The following is a 27,486-nucleotide window of genomic DNA, read 5'->3' as shown; positions in this document are numbered from 1 at the left end:
TGTTAAAAATCCGTTAGTAAAATAACAGCCAAATGCAAGCCATAGACGGGGAGAAAAACAGCCGATTTTCTTTAAAAAAAACAAAAAATCGGTCGTTCAAGCGGCCAACGTTACCAGCAATGGTAAAAAAAATGGGCCGATTTTCATCCCGTCTACAGCCGGCAAAAAGTGTCCCTGCAGAGAGCTACGCTATTTCTTTGACAGTTCTTTGACATTTATAGCGGTTGCAACAATGTATCTATTTGTATCCATTTAGGATACAGATGTTTTTATTCGGAAACAAATAGATACAATGTTGCAACCGCTGTAAATGTCAAGGAACTGTCAAAGAAATAGCGGAGCTCTCTGCAGGGACACTTTTTGCCGGACTAGTATTCCTCTTATTTTTCATCCTCTTCTTCTTCCTCTTCTTCTTCTTCATCCTCTTCTTCATCATCCTCTTCTTCTTCTTCATCCTTTTCTTCATCCTCTTCTTCAAACTCTTATTCTTCTTCATCCTCTTCTTCATCATCCTCTTCTTCTTCTTCTTCATCATCATCCTCTTCTTCTTATTCTTCTTCTTCTTCATCATCCTCTTCTTCTTCTTCTTCTTCTTCTTCATCATCCTCTTCTTCTTATTCTTATTCTTCTTCATCATCCTCTTCTTCTTCATCATCATCCTCTTCTTCTTATTCTTCTTCTTCCTCTTCTTCATCCTCTTCTTCTTCTTCATATTCTTCTTCATCCTCTTCTTCTTCATCCTCTTCTTATTCTTATTCTTCTTCATCATCATCCTCTTCTTCTTCTTCTTCTTCTTCTTCTTCTTCTTCTTCTTCATCATCATCATCCTCTTCTTCTTCTTCTTCTTATTCTTCATCCTCTTCTTCATCCTCTTCTTCTTCTTCTTCATCCTCTTCCTCTTCTTCTTTTTCTTCTTTTTATCTTCCTTTTGCAGGTCACTGCTCATGCGCAGATTTTTTTATCGGTAAAAAATCGGCCGCTTTGCCCATCATTGCCGCGAAAATCGGCCGATCGGCAAAATCGGCCGATTTTTTTCCAACTTTACCGATAAAAAAAATCTGCCAAAATACCGAAAAACGGCCGAACGATTAGCCCACTAACAATCCGAAAATCGGCCGATTTTATTTTCGGCCGAAAAATCGGCCGATTTTCGACCCATCTATGGCCTGCATTACTGGCTCGATCACCTTGTAAAAAAAGGAAAAAAAAAAAAAGATAAAACAAATGCAGCTACCACATCTAAAGATTGTACCAATCCTGATGCAGCATAGTGAATTTTTGTTTTTGGGTTTAATACAGCTTTAACTCGGAAAAGTCCCTTCTTTTGCTTCTAGCCTCCAAATCTTCAAAATGCTTTTTTTGCTGCTGTGATCTGATTTCCTGTTAGAGGGTGGCTACGTTTATTCCTTATGGTTTCACTATATGTAGGAATGTAGCCACTGTGTGCATCTTTTTTTGGCCAAAAATATGTATACTATAGTGTTCATAAGTGTTGCGGCATGCTATAAACGGTAACGGTCACAGTTGCTTGTTCTCTCAACCGAACTATCAAGCCAGCAAATGGCTGATGTTATGGCTGATTACATGTGCAGCACCATGGCAACGGCAGATCAAACAAACGCTAAGATGGCAACTTCCTTGGTTGTAGGATATGAGGGTTTAGTTCCACTTTATACTATGTGTAATAAACTTGCTGTAAATGGGCCTCATACCTTTACACTGATCAGCCCAAAGCTGCCTCCACCAGCTTGTGTTTTTCCCCATAGTGCAATCTGGTGCCATCTCTTCCCCAGGTAAGCTATGTATGCACCCGGCCATCCAAAAAGAAAATGTGATTCATCAGACCAGGTCACCTTCTGCCATTGCTCCATGGGCCAGTTCTGATGGTCATGTGCCCATTGTTGGCGCTTGTGGTTGTGGACATGGGTCAGCATGAACACCCCTGACTGGTCTGCAGCTATAAAGCCCCATACACAACAAACTGCGATGTTCTATGTGTTCTGAAACCTTTTTATCATCAGTATTAACTTTTCATCAATTTGAGCTCCAGTAGCTCTTCTATTGTATCAATATGCCTTGACCACCCTTGGCCACCCAAGACCCTGTAGCCAGGTCACTGGTTTTCCTTCTTTGGACCCAGGAGCGGACTGACCATTTGGAAACTCAGGCAGTGCCTGAGGGACCGGGGTCAGTAGGGGGCCCCATGAGATGCCACTGGTACCTTTTTCATAGGCTTTTTTGAGTTTGGGCAAGGACACAGGGGCCCCATGATCTCCTATTGCCCGGGGGCCCCATGAGTTGTCAGTCCGCCCCTGTTTGGACCCCTCTTGGTTGGAGTTTCTCTGACCCAGTCGTCTAGACATTACAACCTCAAATCCTTATGCTTCACCATTTTTTTCTACTTTCAACACATCAACTTCAGGGACAACGTGTTCACTTGCTGCCTAATATATATTCCACCTACTTTCAGGTGCCATTGTAACAATATACTTCACTTTACCCCATCCATGGTCATAGTGTTATGGCTGATCGGTGTATAGATTCCACATGGTCAGCTGCTTCCTCCCTTACTTCCCAATGCTTTACTATCTCCGGTATTTATGAGTACTATGCAATGAACATTTATGAGTCTTGTTTCCATTGATGGTGGCTTTCATGTGTAGAGTAATAAACATGCGAGTAAAGGAACAGCATGTGCCCAGCTCCCCCTGTCTGTATTATGACGTGATCCAATATATCGGATGTTAGCACCATTGATTGACGTTGCTAGGGGAGATTAGGAAGGTCATTTTTACTAGAACAACTCCAACTTTCCTGCCTTGCCATGCCTTTGTACCCTACGATGGCTACTCATTTGATTTCTGCTTTAGAATAAAATACTGTTTTTCTTTGTTTTTAATTATAGTGTCAGATCTTCTCAGCCATATAATCAGTTGCCACCTTCAAGTGCATTAATGAATTACGGTCCTGGTAAGTAAATGTGACCAAATAGAACAGTGCACAGGTTATTAACACTGTATAGTGGGGCAGCATGCCCTGCCGAATGAACACGGTACTATGGGGGAAAAAGCCCACATTGCACAAATTATGGCAATAATAGTAAACTAAGATATACACTCACTTGGCACGTTATTAGGTACACCTGTTTAATTGCTTGGTAACACAAATTGATAATCAGCCAATCACATGGCAGCAACTCAACGCATTTAGGTATCTAGCTGTATATTTCTCGCTACTTCCATAGTCTACCACCAAAGAACAACCCAAAATAAATTCTCCTGCTCCTGACAATTGCAGCGACACCACATACAGTTAGGTCCATATATATTTGGACACAGGCACAATTTTAGTTTTTTTCAGGCATTTACCAAAACATATTCAAGCTATAGTTATATAATGGATATGGGTTGAAAGTGCGCACTCTCAGGTTTAATTTGAGGGTATGTACTGTACATCCAAATTGGAGAAAGGTTTAGGAATTACAGCTTTTAAGAGTAGCCACTCCCCCTTTTTCAAGGGACAAAAAGTAATTGGACAATTGAATATAGTCATAAATAAAATGTTAATTTGTAATATTTTGTTGTTGCCTTTACTGGCAATGACTGCCTGAAGTCTGGAACCCATGGGCATTACCAAAGACTGGGTTTCCTCCTTTCTGATGCTTTGCCAGTGTAAGGAATGGACTTGCCAGTGGTGGTGGGACTCACCTGCCTTGTGGGCTGCAGTATTAGGGCTGGCCAGCGGGTGCTCTCAGCAACCAGAAGCTCACTCCTGCAATCAGCCATCACCTGAAGCTGATTGCAGGAAGTGTATTTAAGGAATGGCCAGACCTGCAGTCGGGGCCTTGGTGTATGTTTCCCATGAGCCCCTGTACCTGCATCCTGTCTGCTTCCTGCCTGATCCTGATTCTGCTTTAATCCTGACTCTGCATGAACTCTGCCTGTCCTGACCTCAGCTATTCCTGACAACTCTTCCGCCTGCTCCTTGTACCTTGCCTGCCCGTTTGCTACCGACCCGGCCTGCCCGACTACGTTTAGTATTGTTCTTATTGTTATCTTTTGGAGGTTCGGTTGCACTGTGTTTATGTTTAGTCTTGCACTGCGTTTATGTATTGTTTAGTCTTTAATAAATTGTATTGTTTATACTATACCTGAAGCCTGCGTTTCCCTGTGTCAGTCCACACATCTCTGGTCATACCTGGAGCCCTGACAGCCAGGCTCTAACTGCAGCTGTCTTCAGTTGTTCTTTGGTTGAGATCAGGAGATTGAGCTGGCCATTGCAGAATATTCCACTTCTTTTCCTTCAAAATCTCCTAGGTGTGTTTTGGATCATTGTCCATTTGTACTGTGAAGAGCTGTCCAATCAACTTTGCTGCATTTGGCTGAATCTGGGTTGACAGTATATTTCTAAACACTGCAGAATTCATCCAGCTGCTTCTGTCTTCTGTCACATCATCAATAAACACCAATGACCCAGTGCCACTGGAAGCCATGCATGCCCATGCCATCACACTGCCTCCACCATGTTTTACAGTTGACGTTATGTGCTTTGGATCATGAGCTGTTCCAAGCCTTCTCCACACTATTTTCTTCCCATCATTCTGGTACAGATTAATCTTAGTTTCATCCGTCCAAAGAATGCTTTTCCAGAACTGATCTGGCTTTTTAGTTGTTATTATGAACAATTTTTATTGGTTTTCACTTAAATATACAAACAACACGCTTGAAGAAAATATAACAAGAAGGTACATCGATGGTAGAGAACATATAATGTCACAAAATAACAGTGTAGAGGTTATTAGGACCGTACATTTTGTCAGGTAAAGAAGAAATAAAGGTATACCATGGGTTCCATACTGCCTCAAACACAGCAATCAAACAAGTATGTAGGGCGGTCAAATATTCCATCTGTCTTACATCAGCAATCATTTTATTCAAAATCGGCATCAAAGGGGGTATAGAGGTTAGCCAACACATAGGAATGCTTCTCCTGGCCGCGGTCAGAACATGCACGGAAAGTTTCCTGGACGATTTGGATAGTCCCGGGAACGGTAGGCTTAGTAAAAAAATATAAAGGTTCGAAGGGGAGAGAGGTATGCAATTGCAAATGTAACAAGGACAAAATCTCTTCCCAAAAGAGGGGTAATGGATCTGCATGTCCAAAAAATATGGTAGAGAGAGCCAAAGTCCTTACCACAGCACCAGCAGGCAGAAGAAGCATTCAGGTTATAAGCGTGGAGAACTTCAGGCGTTTTGTACCACAACATCATAATCTTGTAGGCATTTTCCTTGAAGACCAGACAAACAGAAGATCTAAGTACATTTTCCCAAATCTTCTTCCACATTATCAGATCAATGTCACATTGTAAAAACTGGGACCATTTATGCATGTAAAGATGAGTGTCTTTAGATAGGGGGAAGCATCCATAAGGAGTCTATATGTGTTAGAAATAATACCCCTTTGGTGTAGCCCCTGTGTACATAGACGTTCAAAGGGAGTAGGCTTCCCCAGGATCAATGAGGGTGACATGGTAGAAAAAAAGTGGTGTATTTAAATATAGACATATAAATATTGGGATGGTAGGAGGGCTTTTTTCTGGAGATCCGAGAATTAATGTAGCTTCCGAGTCTCCGGGTGCACGAAGTGACGCAGTTGGAAAAGGTTGGCTGTGACCCAAGGGGACATCTGGGACATGGCCATACTATCCAGGTGATTTGGGTTGTAAAGGATATTGGTCAGTGGAGAACAGTCAGAGACCAGTGCAAATTTAGCCTTACATTTATGCCAGTCAGGGAAAAATGCATGGGACCAAGGAATAGATGACGAAAAGATGAGACATCCACTGCCGAGGTCGACCAAAGGAGGGAGCAAGGATGGGCCGGAGATAACTGCAAGGATCTCAGTCCATATGTTGGGAGGATAGTGAGTGGACCGTGACATGAGAAAACAAAGATGAGTAGCATAGTAGTAGTAGTGTTGGCTCTGAGGAAGAGGTTGTGTCCTCGAAACACGTTAGAAGTTGGTCATCCAGGGTTCCATCGTATAGACTCAGATTGTTCAGTTTGACATGCCTGTGTTTTTATGTCTTTTGTGAGTATGATACTTACTTTGTTTCTTCAATAAATCTTTAAAGGATAATGCACTAGGTCGGTGCATCCTTTTTCTGTTTCTCTATTTGCATCTAGTAGGTTACTATATCCGGTGCCCCTAAGCCCCCTCTAGAACGCAGAAAGAGCAGTACAGAACGTGCGATTCTTTGCCGTTTGTTGTGCCAAATGAAATGCAGAAGGGATTTCTGGAGGAAATGAAGTTTGGACATAGGGACGGGGAGGGTCGCAAATAAATATAGAAGTTTGGGCAACACAGTCATTTTTAGTACATTGATGCGTCAAGGAAAGAAATGGGTAGGGAATCCCAGAATTTCAAAGAGCAGGAAATAGCTATAAATAGGGGGGGGGGGGAATTAGCCACATATATGGAGTGGTAGGAGGGAGTAAGGTTAGTACCTAAAATATTTTAAAAGAGTGGGTGCACCACCGGTAAGAAAAGGACTCTTGAAGAGAAGATAGAACAACGGGTGGAATGTGTAGTTGGAGTGCCTCAGTTTTGGATGTATTGACTTTGTAACCTGACAGGGCCCCAAATTGTCGCAAGGTCTTATGTAAAACCGGTAGGGAGGTGTGAGGGCTCGAGAGTGTGAGGAGGATGTCATCTGCAAACAGGGATAGTTTGTACTCGCGGTTATGGGATTGTATCCCGCGTATATCTGGATTAGACCTGATGGCAATAGCTAATGGTTTCAAACAGAAAATGAACAATAAAGGAGAGAGTGGACAGCCCTGACGCGTATCAGTTGCCATCTGGAAGGGGGACGAAAGAAAGGAGGCTAATCTGACCTGCGAGGAGGGGGAAGAATAAAGAACCTTCAAGGCTGCCACAAATGGGCCCCAGAAGCCAAACTTCTCCAAGACCATAAACATGTAGGGCCAACTTAGGCGGTCAAAAGTTTTTTGAGCATCTAAACTCAATAATATAGCAGGGATGGAAGATCGGTTAACCAGGTCAACCAGATCAATAGATCTCCTGGTGTTGTCCGCAGAATGTCTGGGAGGCACAAAACCTACCTGATCCTTGTGTATGAGCTTGGAGATGAGACACCTGTTGGCCAAGATCTTGTAATTAGAGTTCAATAGAGCAATGGGGTGATAGTTATCTACAGCACAGTGGTCCTTGTCAGGTTTAGGGATAACCAAAATATACGCACAGGAGAAGCTTTGAAAAGATCTCGATAAAGAGAGAGGAGATGAGGGGCCAGGATACCAATGAAGGACTTATAGTAAGAATAGGGCAATCTGTCTGGTCTGTCTGGAGTTTTGCGGGAGGGGAGATGTTTAACTGTGTCGAATAATTCCTCAGATGAGATGTCAGCATTAGGGCCGCAATGTCCGAGGGCGATAGTCTCGGAAGCGATAGGGGATCAAAAAAACTATCAAAAGATGAATATGTGAGGGGCAGATGAAGGTCTGGGGTCAAACAGTTATAGAGATTCTCATAATATGAGCCAAAAAGGGAGACCATGACATGGGGGTCATAGGTAGGGTTCCCATTTGGTTGGATTAGATGATCTGGCATCGTTTAGGTGGACTGTGCTTTAAGCCAATTGACTAGCATACAATGAGGTTTATTAGAAAATTTGTAGAATTTCTGTTTGACCCAAAGGAGGGATTGTGCAGACTTACAGGAATCGAGGACCTTGATTTGGTCATGAAGAGATGTCACCTTGTGGAGCTCAGAAATGGATGGTTTTGCCAATAGACGTCGTTCAGCCAGGGACAGTTGGTGAATAAGAGAAGCCTTAGCACTCGGCGAGGATTTTTTTAAGCGGGAGCCCATAGAAATACAAAGTCCCCGAAATACCACCTTATGGGCTTCCCACAGGTTCGAGGTAGAAGCTACAGAGCCAACATTGTGACTAAAGTCCCTGAGAAAGTTTATCGCAGAGATGTTCCGTGGTTAGAAAGGTCTCATTGAGGCTCCAGTGACATGTTTTCGGCATAACGGTAGGGAAGAAAAGGTTCAAAGAGGTGTGATCGGACCATGGAATAGGGTTGATTTCAGAGGCAACCAGGAGAGGAAGCAATGGGGCGGAGATGAAGAAATTATCCAGGCGGGAGAAACTACGATGGGGAGTGGAGTAGAAAGTAAACTGTTTATGGAGAGGGTGTTTAATCCGCCAGGCGTCAAAGAGACGATGCTCCCTTATCAATCTGCGGAAAGATTTTGAAGAGGAGCACTGCCACTTTGAGGGTGTGGACTCGAAGAGAGCTTTCCTGTCTTTATAAGGGGAGAGAATTAAATTAAAATTACCCCCAATAATCACACGTGGAGTGGAAGAGGAACCTAAGTTGGCAAGTGTTTGGGAAAGAAATTGCAATTGACCCGTATTCGGGGCGTATAAATTCAACAAAACAAAGGGAGTGTCACCAAGCATACATTCCAAAATAATGAAATTACCAAGTTGGCACCGTGTGACAGCGAATCACGGCGGTCACATGACCCTTAACCCCCCCCGACTCCCGGCTTCTGAAACTCTTAAAGGGCCGGGAGGAGCCGGTGCAAAGGGGTTAAAGACACCTAATCTGTGTTACAAATGTATATACTTATTTGCAGACCACTCCTCTGGTCATGTGATCTGGCTCCCCTGTGTCAGACAATGGCTGCTGCAGGGGAGAGGAGGGAGTGGCAACAACAATTGGGGCATAGTAAGCCTAAGGGCAACATCACCGCTCAGGCATCACCAGCCATAAGGGAGCGCTCTCTCCTGTTCTCTTTAGCCAGCGCTGGGTAGATTATATGACCGGACTGGAGCAGCCTGATAATAGGTAAGTATATACTTTTTTTTTTTTTTTAATGCAGGTAAGTTAGTATATGTGTTAGGAGGTGGGAAGGGCGTTTTTAAGCATTGTTAGTAAAAGCACAGAATTCTAATTTAAAGAAGAAATCCAGGCAAAATTAATGCAGTGCGGCTGTGCATGCACTGTATGGGTTAAACCAGGGGTAGGCAACCTGCGTCTTTGTATTGAGAGGTTTGTGTGAAAGTTTCAGTGTCTACAAACTATTGGATATGTACTGGAATGTTTACTTAATTTTTTTATACTAGTAATGGCAGCGAACAGCGATTTATAACGGGACTGCGATGCTGTGGCGGTCAATCTGACACTAACTGATGCTCGGGCGAACTAACTGCCGCTGACATCACTAGTGCCATCATTACAGAGATTAGTGCTAATAATATGCACTGTCACTGTACTAACACTGGGCAGGAAGGGGTTAACATCTAGGGCGATCAAGGGGTGAAATATGTGCCTAACAAGTGTTTATGTGTATACTGTGTGCTGCTTTTACTGGGGATCTAGTTGTTTTCATACCCTGCTTGGCAAATCAACTAGATCCCCTGTCAGTGAGCACAGCTCTGTGCTTCTTTACACTGAAAGAGCCGTGTTCTGTGCATCTCAGAGCCGATTGCTGGCTGCTGACGGTCAATTACCGGCCGGCACCCAGCGATTGGCATGTGCTGTGACAAATCACAGCATGGGCGGGTGGGCGCATGCATCCCTAAAAAAATGCAGAATCACGTATATATACGTGATTCTGCCAAGAACGGCCGCTCTGTAGCCGTAAAGCTACAATGGGCTGGTAAAGTAGAACAAAAGACACACATTTTATTTCTTTTTGAATAAAGTAAGGGAGGCCTATAACCCCGGTCTGTTTTTTTTCTGCCATCAGAAACCCATTGGGGTGATTTTCCTTCACTTCCCATAGCCAAACAGAAAGTGAGAAGAAATCCCTCCAAAGTTAGGGAAACCCAGGTTATCAACAGGACTAGTGTCCCCATTGGAAGTTATCCCCTCTATTACGGTTTTGGTGACAGCTCAAAACTTAGGATTTTCTCTCACTTTTTATAACAGTAAACATGACAAGTAGGGTGAATCTCCTATTGGGGACACAGACAGCAATATAAAAACCTGACAGATGTTCCAATCCCTGTCCACTGTATCCAAAACCAAAAATTAAAAAAAAATCTGTATTTTTAGTTATGCTTCAATTCCTATTGTGACTGGTTTCATAAATTAGTGTATTCATTTGACTTCCTAAACCTTTCAATTCATGTTTAGCAAAAGATTGGAAGAGCCTCCCTTGGTGGTTAGATGGTGTTCAGATTCTGAACATTGAGGGTTATTTTTAGAGATGAGCGAATCGAAGTATCCGAAGTGGAATTCGAGTCGAATATCGGAAAAATTTCGATTCGTGCCGAATCCGAAAAATAGCCTAATTCGGACGCGCGAATCGAAATTTTTCAGAAAATGGCGGCTGACATGTGCGGCGACGGAGCGGGGATGTCTGGGAAGGCGCGCAGACAAGGCGCGCTGACCCATAATGCATTCCTCAACTACATGTGATCGCATCAGCCTATCAGCAGCCAGCCAGCCAGCACTGTGTAATGGTCGAGCTATAAATAGCGGCCATTTTGGAATTCTTCATTTGCCTGCAGTTATTGAACAGAGGCAGACCGCTCTGTACTAGGGACAGGGACAGAGTTAGGGCCACAGAAACGATAATTGGGGACAGAGAAAAGTTACTTAGGGACAGAGAACCATTACTCAGGGACACAGACTTGTTAATGAGGGCCACAGAATCGTTATTTAGGGACAAAGAAACGCTAGTTAGGGCCACAGAATTCATAATCAGGGACAGACAGAATTGTTACTCAGTGCCAGAGAATTGTTACTTAGGGCCACAGAAACGTTATTAGGGCCACAGAATTGTTACTCAGGGACAGACAGAATTGTTACTGAGTGCCAGAGAATTGTTACTCAGGGACAGACAGAATTGTTACTGAGTGCCAGAGAATTGTTACTTAGGGCCACAGAAACTTTAATTAGGGCCACAGAATTTTTACTCAGGGACAGACAGAATTGTTACTGAGTGCCAGAGAATTGTTACTCAGGGACAGACAGAATTGTTACTGAGTGCCAGAGAATTGTTACTCAGGGCCACAGAAACTTTACTTAGGGCCACAGAATTTTTACTCAGGGACAGACAGAATTGTTACTGAGTGCCAGAGAATTGTTACTCAGGGACAGACAGAATTGTTACTGAGTGCCAGAGAATTGTTACTTAGGGCCACAGAAACTTTACTTAGGGCCACAGAATTGTTACTCGCACAGACACAGAATTGTTACTCGCACAGACACAGAATTGTTACTGAAGGCCACAGAACTGTTACTTAGGGCCACAGAATTGTTACTCGCACAGACACAGAATTGTTACTCGCACAGACACAGAACTGTTACTGAGGGCCACAGAACTGTTACTTAGGGACAAAGAAACGCTAGTTAGGGCCACAGAATTCATACTCAGGGACAGACAGAATTGTTACGGAGTGCCAGAGAATTGTTACTCAGGGACAGACAGAATTGTTACGGAGTGCCAGAGAATTGTTACTCAGGGACAGACAGAATTGTTACTGAGTGCCAGAGAATTGTTACTTAGGGCCACAGAAACTTTAATTAGGGCCACAGAATTTTTACTCAGGGACAGACAGAATTGTTACTGAGTGCCAGAGAATTGTTACTCAGGGACAGACAGAATTGTTACCGAGTGCCAGAGAATTGTTACTCAGGGACAGACAGAATTGTTACTGAGTGCCAGAGAATTGTTACTTAGGGCCACAGAAACTTTAATTAGGGCCACAGAATTTTTACTCAGGGACAGACAGAATTGTTACTGAGTGCCAGAGAATTGTTACTCAGGGACAGACAGAATTGTTACCGAGTGCCAGAGAATTGTTACTCAGGGACAGACAGAATTGTTACTGAGTGCCAGAGAATTGTTACTTAGGGCCACAGAAACTTTAATTAGGGCCACAGAATTTTTACTCAGGGACAGACAGAATTGTTACTGAGTGCCAGAGAATTGTTACTCAGGGACAGACAGAATTGTTACTGAGTGCCAGAGAATTGTTACTTAGGGCCACAGAAACTTTAATTAGGGCCACAGAATTTTTACTCAGGGACAGACAGAATTGTTACTGAGTGCCAGAGAATTGTTACTCAGGGACAGACAGAATTGTTACCGAGTGCCAGAGAATTGTTACTCAGGGACAGACAGAATTGTTACTGAGTGCCAGAGAATTGTTACTTAGGGCCACAGAAACTTTAATTAGGGCCACAGAATTTTTACTCAGGGACAGACAGAATTGTTACTGAGTGCCAGAGAATTGTTACTCAGGGACAGACAGAATTGTTACTGAGTGCCAGAGAATTGTTACTTAGGGCCACAGAAACTTTAATTAGGGCCACAGAATTTTTACTCAGGGACAGACAGAATTGTTACTGAGTGCCAGAGAATTGTTACTCAGGGACAGACAGAATTGTTACGGAGTGCCAGAGAATTGTTACTCAGGGACAGACAGAATTGTTACTGAGTGCCAGAGAATTGTTACTTAGGGCCACAGAAACTTTAATTAGGGCCACAGAATTTTTACTCAGGGACAGACAGAATTGTTACTGAGTGCCAGAGAATTGTTACTCAGGGACAGACAGAATTGTTACCGAGTGCCAGAGAATTGTTACTCAGGGACAGACAGAATTGTTACTGAGTGCCAGAGAATTGTTACTTAGGGCCACAGAAACTTTAATTAGGGCCACAGAATTTTTACTCAGGGACAGACAGAATTGTTACTGAGTGCCAGAGAATTGTTACTCAGGGACAGACAGAATTGTTACTGAGTGCCAGATAATTGTTACTCAGGGCCCCAGAAACTTTACTTAGGGCCACAGAATTTTTACTCAGGGACAGACAGAATTGTTACTGAGTGCCAGAGAATTGTTACTCAGGGACAGACAGAATTGTTACTGAGTGCCAGAGAATTGTTACTCAGGGACAGACAGAATTGTTACTGAGTGCCAGATAATTGTTACTCAGGGCCCCAGAAACTTTACTTAGGGCCACAGAATTTTTACTCAGGGACAGACAGAATTGTTACTGAGTGCCACAGAATTTTTACTCAGGGACAGACAGAATTGTTACTGAGTGCCAGAGAATTGTTACTCAGGGACAGACAGAATTGTTACTGAGTGCCAGAGAATTGTTACTTAGGGCCACAGAAACTTTAATTAGGGCCACAGAATTTTTACTCAGGGACAGACAGAATTGTTACTGAGTGCCAGAGAATTGTTACTCAGGGACAGACAGAATTGTTACCGAGTGCCAGAGAATTGTTACTCAGGGACAGACAGAATTGTTACTGAGTGCCAGAGAATTGTTACTTAGGGCCACAGAAACTTTAATTAGGGCCACAGAATTTTTACTCAGGGACAGACAGAATTGTTACTGAGTGCCAGAGAATTGTTACTCAGGGACAGACAGAATTGTTACTGAGTGCCAGAGAATTGTTACTTAGGGCCACAGAAACTTTAATTAGGGCCACAGAATTTTTACTCAGGGACAGACAGAATTGTTACTGAGTGCCAGAGAATTGTTACTCAGGGACAGACAGAATTGTTACGGAGTGCCAGAGAATTGTTACTCAGGGACAGACAGAATTGTTACTGAGTGCCAGAGAATTGTTACTTAGGGCCACAGAAACTTTAATTAGGGCCACAGAATTTTTACTCAGGGACAGACAGAATTGTTACTGAGTGCCAGAGAATTGTTACTCAGGGACAGACAGAATTGTTACCGAGTGCCAGAGAATTGTTACTCAGGGACAGACAGAATTGTTACTGAGTGCCAGAGAATTGTTACTTAGGGCCACAGAAACTTTAATTAGGGCCACAGAATTTTTACTCAGGGACAGACAGAATTGTTACTGAGTGCCAGAGAATTGTTACTCAGGGACAGACAGAATTGTTACTGAGTGCCAGATAATTGTTACTCAGGGCCCCAGAAACTTTACTTAGGGCCACAGAATTTTTACTCAGGGACAGACAGAATTGTTACTGAGTGCCAGAGAATTGTTACTCAGGGACAGACAGAATTGTTACTGAGTGCCAGAGAATTGTTACTCAGGGACAGACAGAATTGTTACTGAGTGCCAGATAATTGTTACTCAGGGCCCCAGAAACTTTACTTAGGGCCACAGAATTTTTACTCAGGGACAGACAGAATTGTTACTGAGTGCCAGAGAATTGTTACTCAGGGACAGACAGAATTGTTACGGAGTGCCAGAGAATTGTTACTCAGGGACAGACAGAATTGTTACTGAGTGCCAGAGAATTGTTACTTAGGGCCACAGAAACTTTAATTAGGGCCACAGAATTTTTACTCAGGGACAGACAGAATTGTTACTGAGTGCCAGAGAATTGTTACTCAGGGACAGACAGAATTGTTACCGAGTGCCAGAGAATTGTTACTCAGGGACAGACAGAATTGTTACTGAGTGCCAGAGAATTGTTACTTAGGGCCACAGAAACTTTAATTAGGGCCACAGAATTTTTACTCAGGGACAGACAGAATTGTTACTGAGTGCCAGAGAATTGTTACTCAGGGACAGACAGAATTGTTACTGAGTGCCAGAGAATTGTTACTTAGGGCCACAGAAACTTTAATTAGGGCCACAGAATTTTTACTCAGGGACAGACAGAATTGTTACTGAGTGCCAGAGAATTGTTACTCAGGGACAGACAGAATTGTTACCGAGTGCCAGAGAATTGTTACTCAGGGACAGACAGAATTGTTACTGAGTGCCAGAGAATTGTTACTTAGGGCCACAGAAACTTTAATTAGGGCCACAGAATTTTTACTCAGGGACAGACAGAATTGTTACTGAGTGCCAGAGAATTGTTACTCAGGGACAGACAGAATTGTTACCGAGTGCCAGAGAATTGTTACTCAGGGACAGACAGAATTGTTACTGAGTGCCAGAGAATTGTTACTTAGGGCCACAGAAACTTTAATTAGGGCCACAGAATTTTTACTCAGGGACAGACAGAATTGTTACTGAGTGCCAGAGAATTGTTACTCAGGGACAGACAGAATTGTTACGGAGTGCCAGAGAATTGTTACTCAGGGCCACAGAAACATTACTTAGGGCCAGAGAATTTTTACTCAGGGACAGACAGAATTGTTACTGAGTGCCAGAGAATTGTTACTCAGGGACAGACAGAATTGTTACGGAGTGCCAGATAATTGTTACTCAGGGCCCCAGAAACTTTACTTAGGGCCACAGAATTTTTACTCAGGGACAGACAGAATTGTTACTGAGTGCCAGAGAATTGTTACTCAGGGACAGACAGAATTGTTACTGAGTGCCAGAGAATTGTTACTTAGGGCCACAGAAACTTTACTTAGGGCCACAGAATTGTTACTCGCACAGACACAGAATTGTTACTCGCACAGACACAGAATTGTTACTGAGGGCCACAGAACTGTTACTTGGGGCCACAGAAACGTTAATCAGGGACACAGAATTGTTACTGAGGGCCACAGAACTGTTACTTAGGGCCACAGAATTGTTACTCGCACAGACACAGAATTGTTACTCAGGGACACAGAATTGTTACTCAGGGACACATAATCGTTTAATTAAAGAGTATGTCAGACAACATGCAGAGGAGTGGCAGAGGAGGCAATGTTTTAGGAGCGAGCAGACGTGGCAGCAGAGGAAGGGGTCGAGGCAGCACTATTCGCAGCCAGAGGCCAGTGCTCCCGGTGTCATCCAGCGGTCGTGTCTCCACCGACAACCCTGCCGTCGTCGATTGGTTGGCTCGGTCGTCTTCCTCTTCCCAGGTCACCTCTGACACCTACAGCCAACGGTCGGTGGGTACGTCAGACACAACCGTTAGTTGGCATGGCCCAGGACCAAGCCCACTGAAATCACGTGTCCTCTACCTGCCCCTGTCCTTTGGTGTTCCCTCACCAAGCGAAGTATCGCATGCTGTGGGCTCAGCCCCACTGTACAGTGAGGAAGAGCTAACAGAGGGCGGTCAGGAACGGGGGGAGACATCCGCCTTTTCAGCAGCCAGGCGAAGAAGTAGTGGCGAGGAGAGTGGCTCGGTAGCCGGTCTAGAGACAGGTCTGTCTCCTGACCCAGACGCAGCCAAGGGGGTTAGTAGTGAGGCGGAGACCCTACTTGATGATGAGGAGGTTGATCGCACTTGGCAGCCTCGTCGTCATCAGGCAATTTCTTCCGCATCATCAGGAGAAGAGGGTGGCAGCTTGGCAGCGAGCAAAACAGTCGGTGGGTTGCCCAGGAGACAGCAGCAGGGTCGCAGCAGTGTCAGTGGAGCCAAACGTCCACGGAGTAGAGCACCAGCTCCACTGCAGCCTACCACCACGGCCAGTAGTGGTGCCGGTGTGCACGGAGGAAGCAGCAGTCAGCCAGTGAGGAGTATCGGGGGCAAAGTTTCCTACTCGGCGGTGTGGCAATTTTTCGTCAAGCCGCCCGAGGAAGTAAACGTAGCCATATGTCGACTATGTGGCCAGAAAGTCAAGCGTGGCCAGGGGGCCCATGTTGGGACTACAGCGTTGCGGCAGCATATGCAGCGTCGCCATTTGGTGGCCTGGGAAAACCGTGATAAAGATACGGCGGTTCTGCCCGCCCCAGCCCCCGCTCCATCACCCGCTCCGTTACTTGCTCCGTCACCCGACGTCAATCGCCCTCCATCAGCCAGTCAAGGCTCCAACACCTCTGCTGAGGGGAGTTGTCACTCGTTGGCATCTTCCGCTCGTTCAGATGCTCCTTCTCCTGCTACTCCTCTTCACGGATTCCGTCAGCAGTCTTTCTTGGAATCCGTTTCCAAGAGACAACAGTTTGCGAGCACGCACCCGACGGTGCAAAAGCTGAACGTCCTCCTGTCCAAGTTGCTGGTGCTGCAGTCCCTCCCTTTCCAAGTGGTGGACTCAGCACCTTTCAGAGAAATGATGGCTTGTGCCGCGCCGCGGTGGAGAGTGCCAAGCCGTCATTTCTTCGCCAAAAAGGCAGTGCCAGCCCTGCATTCACATGTAGAAGACATGGTGGGCCAGTCTTTGAGCATGTCGGTCTCTGCCAAAGTGCACGGCAGCGCCGACGTGTGGAGCTGTAACTACGGTCAGGGACAGTACATGTCATTTACGGCCCACTGGGTGAACGTGGTGCCGTCACAGCCGCACCAGCAACTTGGACAGGTCACGCCGCTTTTGCCTCCACGTTTGCACGTCCTTGGTCCGGCAAAGATGTCCGCCTCTACCACCTCTTCTTCCGCCGTGTCCTCAGCCGCCACCCCCGTGCCAAGTCCCATTACCCGACCGGCATATCACATGTGCAGGGCGCAACGGTGTCACGCTGTTCTGCACCTGGTATGCCTTGGCGAACGTAGTCACACAGGGGAGGAACTTCTGAGTGTAATGAACAGAGAAATCGACAGATGGCTGTCTCCGCGCAAACTGAAAATCGGAACCATGTTGACCGACAACGGAAAGAACATGGTGTCTGCTCTGCGTCAAGGAAGGTTGTGCCATGCGCCATGCATGGCTCACGTGTTCAATCTGGTTGTCAAGCGGTTCTTAAAATCCACCATCCCACTGCAAGACATCCTTAAAATGTCACGTAAACTTTGCATGCATTTCAGCCATTCCTACACCGCAAAGCACACCCTCCTTGAGCTGCAGCGGCAGAACGGAATTCCACAGCATCGCCTGATCTGCGACGTTGCAACAAGGTGGAATTCAACCCTACACATGTTAGACCGCCTTTACGAACAGCGAAAGGCCATCACCGATTTCCTGATGTTACAAGCGGATAAAGGTACTCCCCTGTGTAACTTCGATGTCAGCCATTGGCAGCTCATGCGTGACACCTGCCGCTTGCTCAGGCCCTTTGAGGAGGCCACGCTATTCGTGAGTCGGCAGGACTATGGGATGAACGACGTCATTCCTCTGTTGCACGTCCTTGAACAAATGCTGTTAACAATGGCTGGTCAGGGTGCGGTAGACGTGGCGCACAGATCTCAACGCCACATGACCCCTGTGGGGGCAGGACAGGAAGAAGAGGAGGAGGTAGAGGAGGACATTTGTGCTCAGGAATTATTGAGTGAAATGGGTGGTTTTTCCACTCAGCGGACAGGAGTGGAGGAGCAGGAGCATCTGGTAGAGGAGGAGGAGGAGGAGACAGAGGACCCAGACGCACCGTGGCAGTATGCTGTGGAGATGGAGGCAGGGAGTCCCTCGCATTCCTTGGCACAAATGGCCCATAGCATGCTCGGTTGCTTGCGTAGCGACAGCCGAATAATAACCATCAGACAGAGGGATGACTTTTGGCTGTCCACCTTGTTGGACCCTCGCTACCGTTCCAAAATGGTGGCCTTTTTCACACCTGCTGAGAGGGAGGCCAAAATAACGTACTATAAAAACCACCTATGTAGTCAGTTGGTCTCTGCCTTTGTGCGCCAACGTCCATCCTCAGACACTGTGGGCCCTGTGCGCTCGCGTTCCGCTGCCATGGCAGCAGGGGAGGGGTGGGGTGGTAGGAGCAGTGGCAGCTCCACCAGCAGCAGCTGCCTCAGTCTGCAGTCGATGATGAGTAGCTTTCTTCACCAGCGCAGTGAGGAAACTACTAACCAGCCGCAGCAGCAGCAGCAGCATCAGGTGGACCTGGAGCAGGACCTCAAACAACAGGCTTGGGCTTACTTGGACAGCACCCTGCCAACCGAGGTAGACAATCCCCTTGACTACTGGGCAACGAAACTTGACCTTTGGCCCCAACTAGCTGAATTTGCCCTTGAAAGGCTGTCATGCCCAGCCAGTAGCGTGGCATCGGAGCGCGTGTTTAGTGCGGCAGGAGGTATTGTAACTCCGCGGAGGACACGACTGTCCACCCAAAGTGTGGAGAGACTCACGTTTGTGAAAATGAATCAGGCGTGGATTAGTCTGGATTTCAAACCACCAGTTCCTGACACAACTGACTAAATCCGCCATGAATCATGCCTCAAACATGTGCCACTTTGAGGTCTCCTCACACACTGCTGGTGTGTAGAATTTTTTGACATAGGGTGCTGGCAGATTATGGGCCTCCTATAGCTGCTGCCAGGCCCCTAATCTGCCATAGGCCCCTATATACCGCTTCCTCATGCTGCTGCCAGGTCCAGAGTCTCTCATGCCATGTGCCACTTTCAGGTCTCCTCACACTGCTGGTGTGTTGAATTTTTTGACATAGGGTGCTGGCAGATTATGGGCCTCCCATAGCTGCTGCCAGGCCCCTAATCTGCCATGGGCCCCTATATACCGCCTCCTCATGCTGCTGCCAGGTCCACAGTGTCTCATGCCATGTGCCACTTTCAGGTCTCCTCACACTGCTGGTGTGTTGAATTTTTTGACATAGGGTGCTGGCAGATTATGGGCCTCCTATAGCTGCTGCCAGGCCCCTAATCTGCCATAGGCCTCTATATACCGCTTCCTCATGCTGCTGCCAGGTCCAGAGTCTGTCATGGGTCCCTGTACGGCCTCCCATTGCTGCTGTCTCCATCGCCACACTCTGCCATGTGCCACTTTCAGGTCTCCTCACACACTGCTGGTGTGTAGAATTTTTTGACATAGGGTGCTGGCAGATTATGGGCCTCCCATTGCTGCTGCCAGGCCCCTAATCTGCCATAGGCCCCTATATACCGCTTCCTCATGCTGCTGCCAGGTCCAGAGTCTCTCATGCCATGTGCCACTTTCAGGTCTCCTCACACTGCTGGTGTGTAGAATTTTTTGACATAGGGTGCTGGCAGATTAAGGGCCTCCCATAGCTGCTGCCAGGCCCCTAATCTGCCATAGGCCCCTATATACCGCCTCCTCATGCTGCTGCCAGGTCCAGAGTCTGTCATGGGTCCCTGTACGGCCTCCCATTGCTGCTGTCTCCATCGCCACACTCTGCCATGTGCCACTTTCAGGTCTCCTCACACTGCTGGTGTGTTGAATTTTTTGACATAGGGTGCTGGCAGATTATGGGCCTCCTATAGCTGCTGTCAGGCCCCTAATCTGCCATAGGCCCCTATATACCGCTTCCTCATGCTGCTGCCAGGTCCAGAGTCTCTCATGCCATGTGCCACTTTCAGGTCTCCTCACACTGCTGGTGTGTTGAATTTTTTGACATAGGGTGCTGGCAGATTATGGGCCTCCCATAGCTGCTGCCAGGCCCCTAATCTGCCATAGGCCCCTATATACCGCCTCCTCATGCTGCTGCCAGGTCCAGAGTCTGTCATGGGTCCCTGTACGGCCTCCCATTGCTGCTGTCTCCATCGCCACACTCTGCCATGTGCCACTTTCAGGTCTCCTCACACACTGCTGGTGTGTAGAATTTTTTGACATAGGGTGCTGGCAGATTAAGGGCCTCCCATAGCTGCTGCCAGGCCCCTAATCTGCCATGGGCCCCTATATACCGCCTCCTCATGCTGCTGCCAGGTCCAGAGTCTCTCATGCCATGTGCCACTTTCAGGTCTCCTCACACTGCTGGTGTGTAGAATTTTTTGACATAGGGTGCTGGCAGATTAAGGGCCTCCCATAGCTGCTGCCAGGCCCCTAATCTGCCATAGGCCCCTATATACCGCCTCCTCATGCTGCTGCCAGGTCCAGAGTCTGTCATGGGTCCCTGTACGGCCTCCCATTGCTGCTGTCTCCATCGCCACACTCTGCCATGTGCCACTTTCAGGTCTCCTCACACTGCTGGTGTGTTGAATTTTTTGACATAGGGTGCTGGCAGATTATGGGCCTCCCATAGCTGCTGCCAGGCCCCTAATCTGCCATAGGCCCCTATATACCGCCTCCTCATGCTGCTGCCAGGTCCAGAGTCTGTCATGGGTCCCTGTACGGCCTCCCATTGCTGCTGTCTCCATCGCCACACTCTGCCATGTGCCACTTTCAGGTCTCCTCACACACTGCTGGTGTGTAGAATTTTTTGACATAGGGTGCTGGCAGATTAAGGGCCTCCCATAGCTGCTGCCAGGCCCCTAATCTGCCATGGGCCCCTATATACCGCCTCCTCATGCTGCTGCCAGGTCCAGAGTCTGTCATGGGTCCCTGTACGGCCTCCCATTGCTGCTGTCTCCATCGCCACACTCTGCCATGTGCCACTTTCAGGTCTCCTCACACTGCTGGTGTGTTGAATTTTTTGACATAGGGTGCTGGCAGATTATGGGCCTCCTATAGCTGCTGCCAGGCCCCTAATCTGCCATAGGCCCCTATATACCGCTTCCTCATGCTGCTGCCAGGTCCAGAGTCTCTCATGCCATGTGCCACTTTCAGGTCTCCTCACACTGCTGGTGTGTTGAATTTTTTGACATAGGGTGCTGGCAGATTATGGGCCTCCCATAGCTGCTGCCAGGCCCCTAATCTGCCATAGGCCCCTATATACCGCTTCCTCATGCTGCTGCCAGGTCCAGAGTCTCTCATGCCATGTGCCACTTTCAGGTCTCCTCACACTGCTGGTGTGTAGAATTTTTTGACATAGGGTGCTGGCAGATTAAGGGCCTCCCATAGCTGCTGCCAGGCCCCTAATCTGCCATAGGCCCCTATATACCGCCTCCTCATGCTGCTGCCAGGTCCAGAGTCTGTCATGGGTCCCTGTACGGCCTCCCATTGCTGCTGTCTCCATCGCCACACTCTGCCATGTGCCACTTTCAGGTCTCCTCACACTGCTGGTGTGTTGAATTTTTTGACATAGGGTGCTGGCAGATTATGGGCCTCCCATAGCTGCTGCCAGGCCCCTAATCTGCCATAGGCCCCTATATACCGCCTCCTCATGCTGCTGCCAGGTCCAGAGTCTGTCATGGGTCCCTGTACGGCCTCCCATTGCTGCTGTCTCCATCGCCACACTCTGCCATGTGCCACTTTCAGGTCTCCTCACACACTGCTGGTGTGTAGAATTTTTTGACATAGGGTGCTGGCAGATTACGGGCCTCCCATTGCTGCTGCCAGGCCCCTAATCTGCCATAGGCCCCTATATACCGCTTCCTCATGCTGCTGCCAGGTCCAGAGTCTCTCATGCCATGTGCCACTTTCAGGTCTCCTCACACTGCTGGTGTGTAGAATTTTTTGACATAGGGTGCTGGCAGATTAAGGGCCTCCCATAGCTGCTGCCAGGCCCCTAATCTGCCATAGGCCCCTATATACCGCCTCCTCATGCTGCTGCCAGGTCCAGAGTCTGTCATGGGTCCCTGTACGGCCTCCCATTGCTGCTGTCTCCATCGCCACACTCTGCCATGTGCCACTTTCAGGTCTCCTCACACTGCTGGTGTGTTGAATTTTTTGACATAGGGTGCTGGCAGATTAAGGGCCTCCCATAGCTGCTGCCAGGCCCCTAATCTGCCATAGGCCCCTATATACCGCCTCCTCATGCTGCTGCCAGGTCCAGAGTCTGTCATGGGTCCCTGTACGGCCTCCCATTGCTGCTGTCTCCATCGCCACACTCTGCCATGTGCCACTTTCAGGTCTCCTCACACACTGCTGGTGTGTAGAATTTTTTGACATAGGGTGCTGGCAGATTATGGGCCTCCCATTGCTGCTGCCAGGCCCCTAATCTGCCATAGGCCCCTATATATCGCTTCCTCATGCTGCTGCCAGGTCCAGAGTCTCTCATGCCATGTGCCACTTTCAGGTCTCCTCACACTGCTGGTGTGTAGAATTTTTTGACATAGGGTGCTGGCAGATTAAGGGCCTCCCATAGCTGCTGCCAGGCCCCTAATCTGCCATAGGCCCCTATATACCGCCTCCTCATGCTGCTGCCAGGTCCAGAGTCTGTCATGGGTCCCTGTACGGCCTCCCATTGCTGCTGTCTCCATCGCCACACTCTGCCATGTGCCACTTTCAGGTCTCCTCACACTGCTGGTGTGTTGAATTTTTTGACATAGGGTGCTGGCAGATTATGGGCCTCCTATAGCTGCTGCCAGGCCCCTAATCTGCCATAGGCCCCTATATACCGCTTCCTCATGCTGCTGCCAGGTCCAGAGTCTCTCATGCCATGTGCCACTTTCAGGTCTCCTCACACTGCTGGTGTGTTGAATTTTTTGACATAGGGTGCTGGCAGATTATGGGCCTCCCATAGCTGCTGCCAGGCCCCTAATCTGCCATAGGCCCCTATATACCGCCTCCTCATGCTGCTGCCAGGTCCAGAGTCTGTCATGGGTCCCTGTACGGCCTCCCATTGCTGCTGTCTCCATCGCCACACTCTGCCATGTGCCACTTTCAGGTCTCCTCACACACTGCTGGTGTGTAGAATTTTTTGACATAGGGTGCTGGCAGATTAAGGGCCTCCCATAGCTGCTGCCAGGCCCCTAATCTGCCATGGGCCCCTATATACCGCCTCCTCATGCTGCTGCCAGGTCCAGAGTCTGTCATGGGTCCCTGTACGGCCTCCCATTGCTGCTGTCTCCATCGCCACACTCTGCCATGTGCCACTTTCAGGTCTCCTCACACACTGCTGGTGTGTAGAATTTTTTGACATAGGGTGCTGGCAGATTACGGGCCTCCCATAGCTGCTGCCAGGCCCCTAATCTGCCATAGGCCCCTATATACCGCCTCCTCATGCTGCTGCCAGGTCCAGAGTCTGTCATGGGTCCCTGTACGGCCTCCCATTGCTGCTGTCTCCATCGCCACACTCTGCCATGTGCCACTTTCAGGTCTCCTCACACACTGCTGGTGTGTAGAATTTTTTGACATAGGGTGCTGGCAGATTAAGGGCCTCCCATAGCTGCTGCCAGGCCCCTAATCTGCCATAGGCCCCTATATACCGCCTCCTCATGCTGCTGCCAGGTCCAGAGTCTGTCATGGGTCCCTGTACGGCCTCCCATTGCTGCTGTCTCCATCGCCACACTCTGCCATGTGCCACTTTCAGGTCTCCTCACACACTGCTGGTGTGTAGAATTTTTTGACATAGGGTGCTGGCAGATTACGGGCCTCCCATAGCTGCTGCCAGGCCCCTAATCTGCCATAGGCCCCTATATACCGCCTCCTCATGCTGCTGCCAGGTCCAGAGTCTGTCATGGGTCCCTGTACGGCCTCCCATTGCTGCTGTCTCCATCGCCACACTCTGCCATGTGCCACTTTCAGGTCTCCTCACACACTGCTGGTGTGTAGAATTTTTTGACATAGGGTGCTGGCAGATTACGGGCCTCCCATAGCTGCTGCCAGGCCCCTAATCTGCCATGGGCCCCTATACCGACTCCTCATGCTGTGACGTTGCAACAAGGTGGAATTCAACCCTACATATGTTAGACCGCCTTTACGAACAGCAAAAGGCCATCACAGATTTCCTGATGTTAAAAGCGGATAAAGGTATTCCCTGTGTAACTTAGATGTCAGCCATTGGCAGCTCATGCGTGACACCTGCGCTTGCTCAGGCCCTTTGAGGAGGCCACGCTATTCGTGAGTCGGCAGGACTATGGGATGAACGACGTCATTCCTCTGTTGCACGTCCTGGAACAAATGCTGTTAACAATGGCTGGTCAGGGTGCGGTAGACGTGGCGCACAGATCTCAACGCCACATGACCCCTGTGGGGGCAGGAAGAAGAGGAGGAGGTAGAGGAGGACATTGGTGCTCAGGAATTATTGAGTGAAATGGGTGGTTTTTCCACTCAGCGGACAGGAGTGGAGGAGCAGGAGCATCTGGTAGAGGAGGAGGAGGAGACAGAGGACCCAGACGCACCGTGGCAGTATGCTGTGGAGATGGAGGCAGGGAGTCCCTCGCATTCCTTGGCACAAATGGCCCATAGCATGCTCGGTTGCTTGCGTAGCGACAGCCGAATAATAACCATCAGACAGAGGGATGACTTTTGGCTGTCCACCTTATTGGACCCTCGCTACCGTTCCAAAATGGTGGCCTTTTGCACACCTGCTGAGAGGGAGGCCAAAATAACGTACTATAAAAACCACCTATGTAGTCAGCTGGTCTCTGCCTGTCTGCGCCAACGTCCATCCTCAGACACTGTGGGCCCTGTGCGCTCGCGTTCCGCTGCCATGGCAGCAGGGGAGGGGTGGGGTGGTAGGAGCAGTGGCAGCTCCACTAGCAGCGGCTGCCTCAGTCTGCAGTCGATGATGAGTAGCTTTCTTCACCAGCGCAGTGAGGAAACTACTAACCAGCCGCAGCAGCAGCAGCAGCAGCAGCAGCATCAGGTGGACCTGGAGCAGGACCTCAAACAACAGGCTTAGGCCTACTTGGACAGCACCCTGCCAACCGAGGTAGACAATCCCCTTGACTACTGGGCAACGAAACTTGACCTTTGGCCCCAACTAGCTGAATTTGCCCTTGAAAGGCTGTCATGCCCGGCCAGTAGCGTGGCATCGGAGCGCGTGTTTAGTGCGGCAGGAGGTATTGCAACTCCGCGGAGGACACGACTGTCCACCCAAAGTGTGGAGAGACTGACGTTTGTGAAAATGAATCAGGCGTGGATTAGTCTGGATTTCAAACCACCAGTTCCTGACACAACTGACTAAATCCGCCATGAATCATGCCCCAAACATGTGCCACTTTCAGGTCTCCTCACACTGCTGGTGTGTTCCATTTTTTGTCATAGGGTGCTGGCAGATTACGGGCCTCCCATAGCTGCTGCCAGGCCCCTAATCTGCCATGGGCCCCTATACCGCCTCCTCATGCTGCTGCCAAGTCCAGAGTCTCTCATGGGTCCCTGTACGGCCTCCCATTGCTGCTGTCTCCATCGCCACACTCTGCCATGTGCCACTTTCAGGTCTCCTCACACTGCTGGTGTATTCCATTTTTTGTCATAGGGTGCTGGCAGATTACGGGCCTCCCATAGCTGCTGCCAGGCCCCTAATCTGCCATGGGCCCCTATACCGCCTCCTCATGCTGCTGCCAGGTCCAGAGTCTCTCATGGGTCCCTGTACGGCCTCCCATTGCTGCTGTCTCCATCGCCACACTCTGCCATGTGCCACTTTCAGGTCTCCTCACACTGCTGGTGGGTTCCATTTTTTGTCATAGGGTGCTGGCAGATTACGGGCCTCCCATAGCTGCTGCCAGGCCCCTAATCTGCCATGGGCCCCCGTACCGACTCCTCATGCTGCTGCCAGGCCCGTAATCTGTCATGGGCCCCTGTTGTCGCTTGTTGGCATATTCCGCTCGTTCAGATGCTCCTTCTCCTGCTACTCCTCTTCACGGATTCCGTCAGCAGTCTTTCTTGGAATCCGTTTCCAAGAGACAACAGTTTGCGAGCACGCACCAGACGGTGCAGAAACTGAACGTCCTCCTGTCCAAGTTGCTGCTGCCAGGCTCGTAATCTGTCATGCGCCCCTGTACCGCCTCCTCATGCTGCTGCCAGGTCCAGAGTGTGTCATGGGCCCCCGTACCGACTCCAAATGCTGCTGTCAGGCCCGTAATCTGTCATGGGCCCCTGTACCGCCTCCCCATGCTGCTGCCAGGTCCAGATTGTGTCATGGGTCCCTGTACGGCCTCCCATTGCTGCTGCCAGGCCTGTAATCTGCCATGGGCCCCCCTACCGACTCCTCATGCTGCTGCCAGGCCCGTAATCTGCCATGGGCCCCTGTACCGCCTCCTCATGCTGCTGCCAGGTCCAGAGTGTGTCATGGGTCCCTGTACGGCCTCCCATTGCTGCTGTCTCTATCGCCACACTCTGCCATGTGCCACTTTCAGGTCTCCTCACACTGCTGGTGGGTTCCATTTTTGTCATAGGGTGCTGCATGGCCTCCCATTGCTGCTGCCTCCACCGCCACACTGTGGCTCCACACTCTGGCTTTGGCCCCGTGACTGGCCAAATGAGTGAAGTGTGCGGTGATTCTAAGATCGACGGCACTCATCTGCATGTCATACTGCCTGACAGTATTATTTCTCTTCCCCAGCAGACTCCAAGGGCATTTAAATTAAAGGTACAGTGTTCAGCACTAATATTAAGTCTCTCTGAAGCCTAGAAACACCCTTTTTTAAGTTAAATTCACAGCGAATATATTCGACTCGAATCGAAATTTTTCTACGAATTCGCCGAATCAGTCGAATCGAATTTTTGAATACTTCGCTCATCTCTAGTTATTTTGCTCAATTTCCGAGTAGCCAACTTTCAAAAAGCAAATAGGAACTTTCTGGCATTTTTTCAGTATAATGCAGCTGCAGCCTTTAAAACCCATTTATTTTTAAAATGAACCACAATTTCTGGCAATTCAGTTTAAGTATATTATAAAAAGAGAGAGTTACGTTCCTTAAAATATATTCCAAAAGTAATGAATACATCCTGGCAGTTGCAGATGATGCTGATCTCGACTTTTCTTGTAAAAGCCAAGCTTAACCTAAACCCTTCACACCACACAAGCCTCCCAATGAGACCACCTATCTCAACAAAGACCAAAAGGATGGCTTGAGGGGTTGGGACAAATCAAATTCTTACAGTATAAAATGATATTTATATACAGCTTCAGTAACCTACTGTACATCTCTGGACCAACTGATCATTTTTACATGTGGTCTTTGGTCAAGGTAGACTCTGCTTTTGATCATATGTGTGAAT

General features: G+C 48.2%; 1 protein-coding gene across 1 annotated transcript in view; it reads left to right on the top strand.

Moving 5' to 3' along the window:
• Positions 1-27,486, top strand: part of RNF212 (ring finger protein 212) — a 63,035-nt gene that overhangs the window by 18,794 nt on the left and 16,755 nt on the right. The window contains exon 6 of the mRNA XM_089655520.1: positions 2,906-2,970. Coding sequence (XP_089511646.1) covers positions 2,906-2,970 — 65 coding nt within the window. The remainder of the gene's footprint in view (positions 1-2,905; positions 2,971-27,486) is intronic.

The sequence above is a fragment of the Staurois parvus genome, unplaced genomic scaffold, assembly GCF_062004578.1.
Source record: "Staurois parvus isolate SC_StPar_1 unplaced genomic scaffold, SC_StPar_1.0 ptg000845l, whole genome shotgun sequence".
Classification (NCBI taxonomy): domain Eukaryota; kingdom Metazoa; phylum Chordata; class Amphibia; order Anura; family Ranidae; genus Staurois; species Staurois parvus.
This window is presented reverse-complemented; position numbering and strand designations above follow the sequence as displayed.